We start from the raw sequence: 11109 nt of genomic DNA, 5'->3' as shown, positions 1-11109 counted from the left end.
CTTTAAGCGACAACTAAATCAGGCGATCAAACGATTTCAAAGACTTTTTAAAAGAAATGCTACAAAGAAGACTCAGTGATATATCAGCAAACAAGCAGGTTAAAGTTTTAAATCAGTGCAGAAATTGGAAGTTCATTTCGTTTCTTTAAAAAAAAAGTCATTTTGTGCTCTTCATTGACCATCATAAAAAGGTTTGACATCTTGGTTTTAAATGAACGGAGAGGATTTTCTCTTCAGAGACAGAGAAGGAAGCCGTGCAGCATCGTGAGAGAAGGTGCAGAAGAGCTCCTCTCCATTAAAGCTGCGTTAATTAAAATTAAATGTGGAGCTCCCGCCACAGATGGAGGTCTCCTGACAGCAGAGAGGGGGTTTCTGCTTGGTGACGACGGAGCGCCAGACAGGATTAAAGTCAATGAATCCCCTGGAACGAAACGTATCCCTGGTTTTTAAATAATCCACATTTATCGTCACGTGCATCTTGTTGCCTTAATCAATGAAAATTTTGAAATCTTTTTGGAAATACGATCAAAAATGTAAAAATTGTGTAAACGTTGTTAGTTTTTTGTGCATACACTGCAAACACAGAAAATCTTACCATGTATTTCTGGTGTAGTTTCTAGAGCAAATATCTTATTATTACACATGAAATAAGACAAAACTAAATTACATGTAACTTTTCAGCAAGAAATAGGAGCTTTATTGTAAATAATTACATAATATTGATAGAAAAGTTCTAGTTCAACTGGCAGATTATTTTACTTATGGGAAAATGTCTTATCAGTGAAATAATCAGTGGAATTAGTACTTTTTTGTTAATATTAAAGGGGACGTATTATACAAAGCTCACACTTTGCAATTTTTTAAAAACTTAAATCTGGGTTTTTACTGCTTCTAAAAAGCCTAAGTGCTTAAAAAACACTTACCTGGTGTCTGTCTGTAACCTCACAAATCAGCAGTCACTGCCCGTTGCTTAGCAACTCAATCTGAGGTCAAGGATGTTTGCTTTGCTGTTTTTATTGCTCTATGTGCTGCACAATGGCTGCAAGACAAGGGTTTTTTTTTTTGTTAACTTACCATCCAGAAACCACTTGCTGCATTCTTGTTGGTTGTGCAGGAGGCTCAACTTCTGCTTTTCAAAGATGTACGATTGCGTATCTGTTTGCAGCCATTTTAAAGTGAGAGTGTAAACATTGAGTTGGGGGCGTGGCCAGCAGCAGCTTATTGGGATTTAAAGTGACAAAACGGCCTGAAACAACTGGAAGGAACTCTAAATAGCAAAACTTGCCAGTCTGAAATCTAATTATCTGATAAGGATTTTGTGCAAAACATGCAATGAACTGTTTGTATAACCTATAAATCTATTCTATCCTGTTCAAAGAAGCACAGTAGGTCAACTATAAGGACTTATTTACTTAAAACAAGCCTCTATTTCTAGCAGAAATGTTACGTTTAAGTTAGTTTTGTCTTATTTCAAGAGCACTAAGATATTTGCACTAGAAACTGGACCAAAAAAATGTGGTGAGGTTTTGTTTTTTTTGCAGTGTATGCATGCAGAGTAGTGCTGAAGGATGTTTGTTCTCGTCATGGCGTCTCGGACTCCTCGTCGTCCTCCGGTGACGTCGGGGAGGCCGGAGTGTCGTCCTCCTCTCCGGCTGCGGTTGCCGCGGTCGCTGCAGGCTGCAAAGCCACCGCCGCCGCTGTCGTCATCTTCTCGTAGGTCCTCCTGCGCTGCCGCCTCAGCGTCTGGCTCTGCAGCTCCTTCACCTCCTGCAGGACCTCCTGCGCCTCTTTCCAGGACGACACCGCCTCCTCCAGCAGCCGCTCGGCCTCGGCGCGCCGCCTCTCCACCTCCTGATCCTCTTCGGGCGGCTCCAGAGGAGGAGAGACGCGGAGCTTGTCGGGGGTTTTGGGCAGCGCGGAGTCGAAGGATCTGTGCAGACCAGGGGAGTTTTGGTTCTGCTGGTTCTCCTTAATGATGCCCAGATGAGGGGAGTCAGTTTCGCTGCCCTGCAACGAACCGGATCCCTCCGCCTGACAGGAGTTGGATCTATTCAAACATGGCGGCGTCTCGGGAGTCTTCTGTGGAGGAGAATAATCCTTTCTGTTGGAACACGATGACCCCTTCGGTTTTGGAGTGTCGGAGCTCTTCAATCGAGGAGAGGCGCTCGGATCCTTCAGGCGAGGGGAGTCGGCGGCTTTAGCTGCAGGAGAGTGAGACCCTCTGGAGCGAGGCGAGTCGGCGGCTTTGGAGCGGTTCTTCTTGGCTTTGGATCGAGGAGACTCCCTTCCTCTGAGGCGAGGCGAGTCTTTGCCCCGGAGGCGAGGCGAGTCGCTGCTCCTGCTCCTCGGAGACCCTGACGATCTGCTGATGACGACAGGAAACTCTGTCAGCTAGGACTGAAACGATTAATCAGATTCAGCGATTTTTAAAAAATAATCGTCAACTAAGTAATCAATTAATCGTAAATTAGAGTATACAGACTCAAGAAAGTTAGATGCTGGAAAAAAAACAACCTATTCAGAGCAATAATTTAACAAAGCTGGACAAAATACAGCTTGCATTAATTGGATTAATCAATTAATTGTAAACTAGATACAGACTCAAAAAAGGACATTTGCTGGAGGAAACCTCAACAAACTCAGAGCAGTCATTTAACCAAACTGCACAAAATATTTATACATTTTGCAAGTAAGATAAAAACACCTTTATCTATAAATATTTTTTACCCAAAACTCCTGAAGTGGCATGTTTTTATATTCACCTGGTTAAAATTCACTAAAGATTGCATTTTAGGAAATAAAACATTTATTTTCCTAATTAAAAAAGTAACTGAATTGTTTATTTGCATAGTTTAACATATTTCTGATATTGTATAGAAAAGGCACAAGTGTTTAAATGAAAAATTTGTAGAATATACCAATTTGTTTATTTGATTAATCGATTAATTGTCAGACTAAAATAATCTCTAGTTGTCACAGAATGCGATGAGGCCAACCTGGAGTGGGGAGAGTCTGAGCCCCTGAGGTGGTGAAGCCGAGGGGAGTTGATCCCCTTCAGGTACGTTGAGCTGCCGCCTCGTTCTCTCTCCGCTTTGGCCTTCTGCAGCTCCTATAAACAGCGACATTTACCATCATTTCACAGCTTACAGCTGGAGGGACRGAGGTTTCTGAAGAAGTCCGACCTGCAGCCTCATTTCCTCCAGCAGCTCCTGGGCTCTCTGCATCCTCTGGGCGATGAGGCTCTGCAGCTGGCCGACAGGCTGGGCGGAGGAGCCGCTGCCCGCCTCCTCTTCGGTCGGACAGCGACGAAGAGCCGAACGAAACTCTGACCGAATCATTGCTGGTCTGGAAGAGCAGATCGAGTATTAAATCCTCTTATTAAACATTTATCAGCTTCTGTGTGTTCAGAGCACCAGAAGTCCATCAGTTCACTTTCAGTTTATGTGATTGTTCTACTTTTCTGGTCATTAGGTTGAAATGTGCACTTCAAAAACAAAATTTTACCAAGTATTTTTTATGTAGTTTCTAGTGATAATATCTTAACAGACAAAATTAATTTACAAACACATTTCAGCAAGATACAGGAGCTTGTTTTAAGTCAATAATTGCTTAATATCGCTAAGAAAAATACAAGTTCCGCAATCAATTGGCTTTGCACCGTTACCTAGCAACCCCAGCCAAGCCCAGCCCGTAACCTAGCAACCACGTTCTAGTTCTACAAGCAGTTCACTTAAACATTTTTCTCACGTTTTAAGTAAAATAATCCGTCTGTTCAGTGGAACTAGTACATTTTCATCAATATTAAGGAATTATTTACATAAAACAAGCTCCAATATGTTACTGAAAAGTTTATTGTTAGTTAATTTTATCTTTTTTCAAAATATTTACACTAGAAATCAGACTAAAAATACTCTGTAAGATTTTGAGCTTTTGCAATACAAATACACTTCAGTAAAGACTTGCTGCTGTAACTACATTAAAAATGTGATACTGTAATGTTTTAATTTAGGAAGGCTGAAAAAGTCTCTGTGTCAATCTGATAACGCAATAAAATTAAGAGTAAAGCCAATTAGAGAAATCCCATCAGTAGCTCCAACTACAGAAACATCCAGGTTAAGTCAACAGACCAACCATGAACAACCAAATTAGAGTTACTGACTCACTAACACGTGGTTCCGTTAGTAAACCGGAATAACCGGTGAAAATCCTAATACATGCAAAATGAGAATATGCAAAATCCAGACAGTAGCGCCTCAGTTGGGATTCAAATAGGGAAGAGGTGGAAATGCGTCTCTCTCTTATCTGCAACCAAACCAAGTCCAGAGTTAAAAGCACAAACAGGGATCACACTAGGAATCAAATTTGTGCTCACAGTTTTTGTGTTGCTTTGATGAGCCATGATTTTTTTATTATTTTCAGATTCAGTGCTCATATTTCACTTTTCCTGCATGAGTTAAATTGTTTGTCAAAAATCCCAGGATTTGTTAAAGTGCCCGTAAAATTAATTGACAATCTCTAATATCCTTCCTGATAGCATAACGGTTAATATATTTAGACGTAACAAAAAACAAATCAGTGTGACTGTAATTTATTAAATCTGACATATCTGGAACTGAAGAGGATTAGGGCAACTGAAATTAAAGCCAGACTTCAGAAATTAAAATCAGAATTCTGAGATTAAAGTCAAAGTTTTGAGATTAAAGTCAGAATTCCGACTTTAATCTCATAATTTGTCAGAGGCTCTGCTTGTCCTCCAGATTAAGGAGTTGAGTTTAAAACCTGTCATTTCTCTAGGTTATTGTAAAAGTGGATCAAATTAAATTACCAGAATATTTGATCCAGAGCCTCTAGCCAGTGAAAAGAACCACTACAAGATGATAATCTAGTAATTTCCAGCCTGATTAAGAGGTTAATCTGTGGATGTTTCACCTGGAGGACAGGACTTCATCCATGGAGGCGCAGCGACTCCGACCCTGCATGCTGAACCTCTTCCCTGGCTGCGGCGTTCGAGACTGGGCCTGAAGAACCTGAAGGGGCAAAGGTCAGATCAGCAGTTTGTGGCATAACCCGTTCACAGATGATGATGCACTGACCATAAAATCGCACAAATGGGAATTACAAAAATAAATTAGCTCAATGGAAACACACCAACTAAAAAAAAAATCTTGTTTTTCCAGGTGAGATGGTTCATGCTGGTCTGAAACCTCTACTTCCTGATGTTTACATCCATGCGTAGCGTCAACATATAACGAATCCTGCTAGCCTGGCTGATTTGCTCCAAACAACATGCATGAATATCGATAATTGTCTATATTTTTTGTTTTAAGTGTCTGAAATCCTGCCAAGCTGGTGATCTTCCCCGTTTTATCCACAGTTTTCACTTTACAGCGTTGTTTTTTATTTTTAGTAGTTATGAAACACAATGGAGAAGAAACCTTAAACAGCTACTGTCAGTTACTCAACAGGTCGTTGCTAGGTAACCAAAGAGTGAGTGAGTTGCTAGGTAACCAAAGAGTGAGTGAGTTGCTAGGTAACCAAAGAGTGAGTGAGTAGTTAGGTAACCAAAGAGTGAGTGAGTTGCTAGGTAACCAAAGAGTGAGTGAGTTGCTAGGTAACCAAAGAGTGAGTGAGTTGATTCCATACTGCAAAAACACTAAATCTTACCAGGTAAAAGTTCTAGTTCCATTGGAAGATTATTTCACTTATAACGCGTGGAAAATGTCTTGTTATGCCAATAAGACTAGAACTTTTTCATCAATATTAAGGAATTATTTACTTAAAACAACCTCATGTATCTTGCTGACAAGTTACTTGTATATTAGTTTTGTCTTATTTCAAGTGTATTAAGATATTTGCTCTAGAAACTAAACAAAAATTACTTTGTAAGATTTTGTGTTTTTGCAGTGCAGCAGCATTGCTTTCCTGGTCATGAGGCTATCGTCTTCTCTCTGCCTACATCTCCCAGAATGCTGTGCGATATTTATTGCTATTTATTTATCATCCAGGCCTTCTCCACACCAGTAGATGGAAACAAACCAAACTTACATTTTCTTTTTACAACATTTTCAAAGTTCGCTCAAAAACCTCATGACAGTTGGATGAAACACAGCGAGTGTCTCACCTGGACTTGCTGGTTCTTTTGGACTTTGGAGGCGTCCAGGGGTGACTGTTTGCCCCAGGAGCACTCGCTGCCTCTCGGTAAGCTCCCCGTCTTCACTTTGGGCTCTTTGGTCGTCACCCGCAGCTTCGAGACGTCGGTTCCTGCCCGCTGACGACCCCCGACCCCACCTCCGGAGCCCTCTTTCTGCAGGTCGACCCGGAAGCTGTCCTCCCAGGATTCATCGTCGTCATATTCGAGGCAGAAACCGTCCTCCTCGGCAACCAGGTCAAGGGTCAGCATGCCGTGGGAGGATGTGGAGGCCTGAGGTTTCAGAGACGATCTCATGAAAGGTGGTAATCCAGAATAACAGGAAGGAGGAATGGGGGATGTTTGTACCACGGCCATGAGGTGTCCTCTGGTTGGCAACCGGCGGCTGTGAGGGATCTTGGCCCGATCTCTGGTCAGATGGTCCAGAGCGCTGTCCTCCTCAATGGTCACCTGAAAGCCCATTGGAAAGAAATCAACATTTCCACCTCATACCCTTAAAAACCTCTAGACAGACCAGGTCAGACCTCATCTAGAACTCTGTTCTTGGCCTTGATTATAGCCACGTTCAGCGTGTTGATCCAGGACTCCTTCTCCTCCGGACTCACAGCCAGAAACACCAGGTTAGGAACCTGGAAAAGACGACATTTAATCTTTTATGACCAATGTTTTAAAGGTGACCTGTACATAGTTCCCACCAGTCTGAACCGGAAGTAATCCGCTCCATCTTAGTAGGGCGAGCACAATGTATAGAGGACCAACGGCTTTGAGACCAACAAAAAGGAAACATGGATACTCTTCACCAATGTACAAGAGAAAAAGAACAAAATGGCTACTGTCAGGACCAACCTGTTTGAGAAGGAAAATATGTCAGACGATGTGGACAAGCTGCCTCTGACCTCAAACTACGAGATAGTTAATAACTGCTTAGTGAACAGGAAGAGTTTGTACGACATGGAGGAGATTCACGACTTGGAATCATTGAACGCATACGATCAATATTTAAACGGATTTATAAAGAACGTACGAACTCTTCACGTGAATATCAAGGTTCTGGTGACTGGCAGAGTAAGTACTTGTACTAACAAACACGAAGGCTACATGTCCTTCTTAGCTAGTAGATTTAGTGACTTTTTAGAAAACCTTCCAGAATATTAATCTGTAAACTGAAGCGGACATAATCTACTACACACAAGAAAGCCGTTTCAGTCACGTTTTCTCTGCCTCAGTTCAGAGTTTGCACGACTGTAAGAAAGAGTAAGCAGGAAGACTGGCATGTGAAAGTGTTTCAGGGATTATTCTGCTGTAACTCACGGACTAATGGGATTCTGCAGATTAAGCTTTTTCAGGGGGTAAAGAAAAAACGGTCAGGGCTCGGCCAGTCAGAGCAGCTCAGGGTGAGTGGGAGGGAAATAAACGTTTAGATCCACCAATCCTGACGGGCAAAACGCTCCAATGGGGCGGCTGCGCCGGACAGTTGGGACGGCATAATCTCCGGAAGCAGAGGACAGACGGAGACGAGCAGAGACACATGGAAAGGACAAACTGTAGGAAGTTTTCACATCTGGAAAGGATAAATGCAGACTAACCGCCCATGAAATAGCTGATGTAACATTCTCACATATCTCCTTGTGGACAGGTCTTTCCGGTTCCTGACCGGATTGTTCAACTAAAACATTGTGAAATTGGACAGAAAGTGGAGGACTAGGGAGGAAGCAAAACAACACAAGCCTTGGTGATCAGGAAACAAAAAAAACACAAAGAGCAGAAACAGGAAGTAGAGGACAAATTAACCTGCAATTCAGCAGTCATTATGTGCAGGTTAATGGGAATCTGTTGGTTCTGAAATCAGGATTTCTGATAATGTTTGGTGCTTTTCATGCAAAGAAGAAAAGATGATAAATTGTTGTTAAGGAGAGAGGATGGACGGACGGACGGACGGACGGATGGACGGATGGACGGATGGATCTTCTTTAACATTTGATCTTTTCTCAGGTTCCTGAGTTACTTCAAAGTCTGAACTCTTAAAGTTTCTTAACAAATCAAAACATTCCAGGAAACTTAAAAGTTACCTAAAATAAAATTAACATAAAAAACCAAAATAAAAACTTTCAAAGCGGCTTTATAAATACTGGAGGCATCAGGAAGTGACAGATGAACATACGTCCGGTCATAAGGAAAAACATATCTTCCAATCATTTCAGCTGACGTTTAAAGTCAAAGTAAACCCTGTGGATTTCCCTCATAAGCCTTTTCAATAGATAATCTGAGCAGAAGAAACCGGTCGGCTGAAACCGGACGATTAGAGCTGTGCAGCGTCGACATCATAAGATCTGCAAGTAAGCCTCCATTCTGTTACTCTTAGTTTTTCACCAAGAGACAAAAGAGAAATCCTACAATCGCTAAAATCTGACACCGCTCCATTTTTGTTTACACTTTGTGAAGAAGGAAGTTGCGCTCAGTGTATTTGTCAGATGTCACTGTCGTTTCCTTCAATGGTTCTTGGTGCAGCGCCCCCACAGATGGGGAGGGGAACAGGTTTTTTAGAGGTTTTGGTTCATTTAACACAGTGCAGTGTGAAAGTGAACCACAGCAGCTGAAAATGTAACAAACGCTGCAGGTTTTCTACCCAGCTGAACCGAGTCTTTCGGGTTATCAGGTGACTGCAGGCAGAACTCACCGTGTTTCCTCGCTGCTTGCAGCGCAGCAATGTGAAGCGACTGTGGTTCTTCTTGCTCCGACTCTTCGCCTTCCTCAGCTCCTCTGAACGCTCGTAATCAGCCAGGTCAAACACTTCCTGGGCTTTACGCTCATCTTTAACCTGCAAACACCAACACAGAAAAAAAACGCTCAGATTACATCACCACTGCTTAATCCAGATGCTTGGCAGCAGCTTCTGCTAGGGCAGCAAAATCTGTGATTAAAGGAACCATGTAAAGTTTAAAATTCAGAGCGAGACACTGAGTGATGATGAGACTTTCACTCAAAAATAAGCACCCAAAAATGTAGCTAAACCTAAGGATGATACATCAGTCATAGTGTTTAATCAAAGTTTTGGTTTTAGAAGATTAAATTTTTTGAAAATCTGCATTTTTGTCACGTGCAGTCGTTGGGTTTCCATAGTTCAGAGTTACGCCAGCGCCTCCAAGGCCACCATCTTGTTTGGCGAGCGTTTTATTTATTTATTATTTGGACTTTGAAATCAGGTCAACTTTATGACAAAATGTATAGTTGGCCAGGATAGGATTATTTTCTATTTAGAAAAATAAACTTATGTTACAGTCATGATATGAAAGCTGCAATAAGTAGCTTTTACAAAATTTGTCTTTTCCATATTTGTTAAAACTGTCGTCATGTTGAAACCAATAATCAGTGAAAAGATTTCCTGCACTGCTCTCTATCAAAAATAACCCATCAAAGCCAGGAGGAGGGTCTTAGTACTGTCAATCAACCTCACGTACTGCATTTGCAAACACAATTATGCAAAAGTACATCTTTGAAGAGCAGAAGTAGAGCCTCCTGCACAGCCAACAAGAATCCAGCAAGGGGTAAACACTTGACTTTTCCAGTAGCCATTGTACAGCACATACAGCGGTAAAAACAGCTCACCAAATGTGCTGGAGATCAGCTTAGGTTGCTAGGTAACGGTGAGGTATCTGTCAAATGTGACTCAATAAATTGGACATTTATGAAACGGCTCATTCCAGACACCAAAAACATTAACGCATTACCAAAAAATGTCTGGATGTATTTTTTTTGAAAGAGCAGAGATTCAAATGGAAATCCAAAAATGTGCAAAAAGTAATTTTTGTGTATGTCCCCTTAAAAAAAGGTAAAAATCCACAGTAAGTGGTGTTTTAAAGCATTTCTTCCTGATTTAGAAACTCGTGCACATCTGTCTCTGCTGCTCGTTTAGCTTACAGTCAATGACACAGAAATAAGTTTGTGTTTGTACCACAGATTGTACCATCTGGTTCCATCCAGCTGCTCACCGATTTCATGAAGAAACCTGGAACCAAAGAACCGATCCAAACCTCCACCTTGTGGATCCGCTGTTATCGGAGCTTTTATACTGTCAGGGAGGTAAAATGTTTTTAATTGTGTTTAATCTAATGATGTTCTTAAAAATATGATTGGGTCATGGGCTGTTTGACCCATGACCCAATCGTCTATAATGTTTAATAATAATAAATAATATTGAAAACAGCTTTTTTAAACTGAATTATTGATTATTTCACGCAAATAAGAGCAGCTGTTTCCATTCCAGTTCATATTTTTCACATTCAGGTCGAACATCTGGCTCATTAGCTTGAAGATTTTGACTCGTTTCATTCAGATAAATAAATATGATACCGTCTGTTCAAGATGTAAAGAAGAAAACTTTAGGTTACTTTCGTAACCCCGGTTCTCTGAGTAGCATGAGTGAGTGTCTCACTATGGGAACGCCCTCGGCGTGACCTCATCAGAAGCTCCAATTACACTCCACCAGCCCTGATTGGCTGGGGATAAGTCTGTCAGTGGCCGGGAGAGGGGGCATGTCCCACCCCCTACCTATTTATAGGACTGGCCCTGCACAGACAGATCATTCAAAAACTCACCCCCTCTTCCTCGTTACGAATGAGCAAGGAGGGTGGCTAGGTGAGACACTCACTCATGCTACTCAGAGAACCGGGGTTACGAAAGTAACCTAAAGTTCTCTTTCATAGCATTCGTTTCGTGTCTCACTATGGGAATATCCTGACTCCCGGATTGCAACGCAGACCCAAGACCGACTGCTGACAATATAAGTCATTGATGGGTGCTTGGAGCCACTGACGCCAAGCTGAGCACTGAATGCGCCAGCGGTTGAGCTGTGACATCAAGCTTATAAAACCGAGCAAAGGTATGGGGGGAAGCCCAGCTTGCTGCGGCACAGATTTCCTGAATGGGAACTCCTCTAAAGAGGGCCCATGAGGTGGTCAGAC

At 41.9% G+C, this 11109-nt stretch overlaps 1 protein-coding gene across 1 annotated transcript in view; it reads right to left on the bottom strand.

Moving 5' to 3' along the window:
* Positions 1-1166: 1166 nt before the first annotated feature.
* plekho1a (pleckstrin homology domain containing, family O member 1a) overlaps positions 1167-11109 on the bottom strand; it is a 29619-nt gene continuing 19676 nt past the window's right edge. Inside the window, exons 3-10 of the mRNA XM_008422259.2 lie at positions 8826-8966; positions 6673-6777; positions 6497-6598; positions 6122-6421; positions 4930-5027; positions 3183-3345; positions 2997-3109; positions 1167-2365 (exon numbers count right to left, since the gene is read on the bottom strand). Of these exons, the coding sequence (XP_008420481.1) occupies positions 1582-2365; positions 2997-3109; positions 3183-3345; positions 4930-5027; positions 6122-6421; positions 6497-6598; positions 6673-6777; positions 8826-8966 (1806 nt within the window). The 3' untranslated portion in view covers positions 1167-1581. The remainder of the gene's footprint in view (positions 2366-2996; positions 3110-3182; positions 3346-4929; positions 5028-6121; positions 6422-6496; positions 6599-6672; positions 6778-8825; positions 8967-11109) is intronic.

This window comes from Poecilia reticulata, linkage group LG11 (genome assembly GCF_000633615.1).
Source record: "Poecilia reticulata strain Guanapo linkage group LG11, Guppy_female_1.0+MT, whole genome shotgun sequence".
Classification (NCBI taxonomy): domain Eukaryota; kingdom Metazoa; phylum Chordata; class Actinopteri; order Cyprinodontiformes; family Poeciliidae; genus Poecilia; species Poecilia reticulata.
The sequence above is the reverse complement of the archived record's forward strand: the minus strand, read 5'-3'. Positions and strand labels throughout refer to the sequence as shown.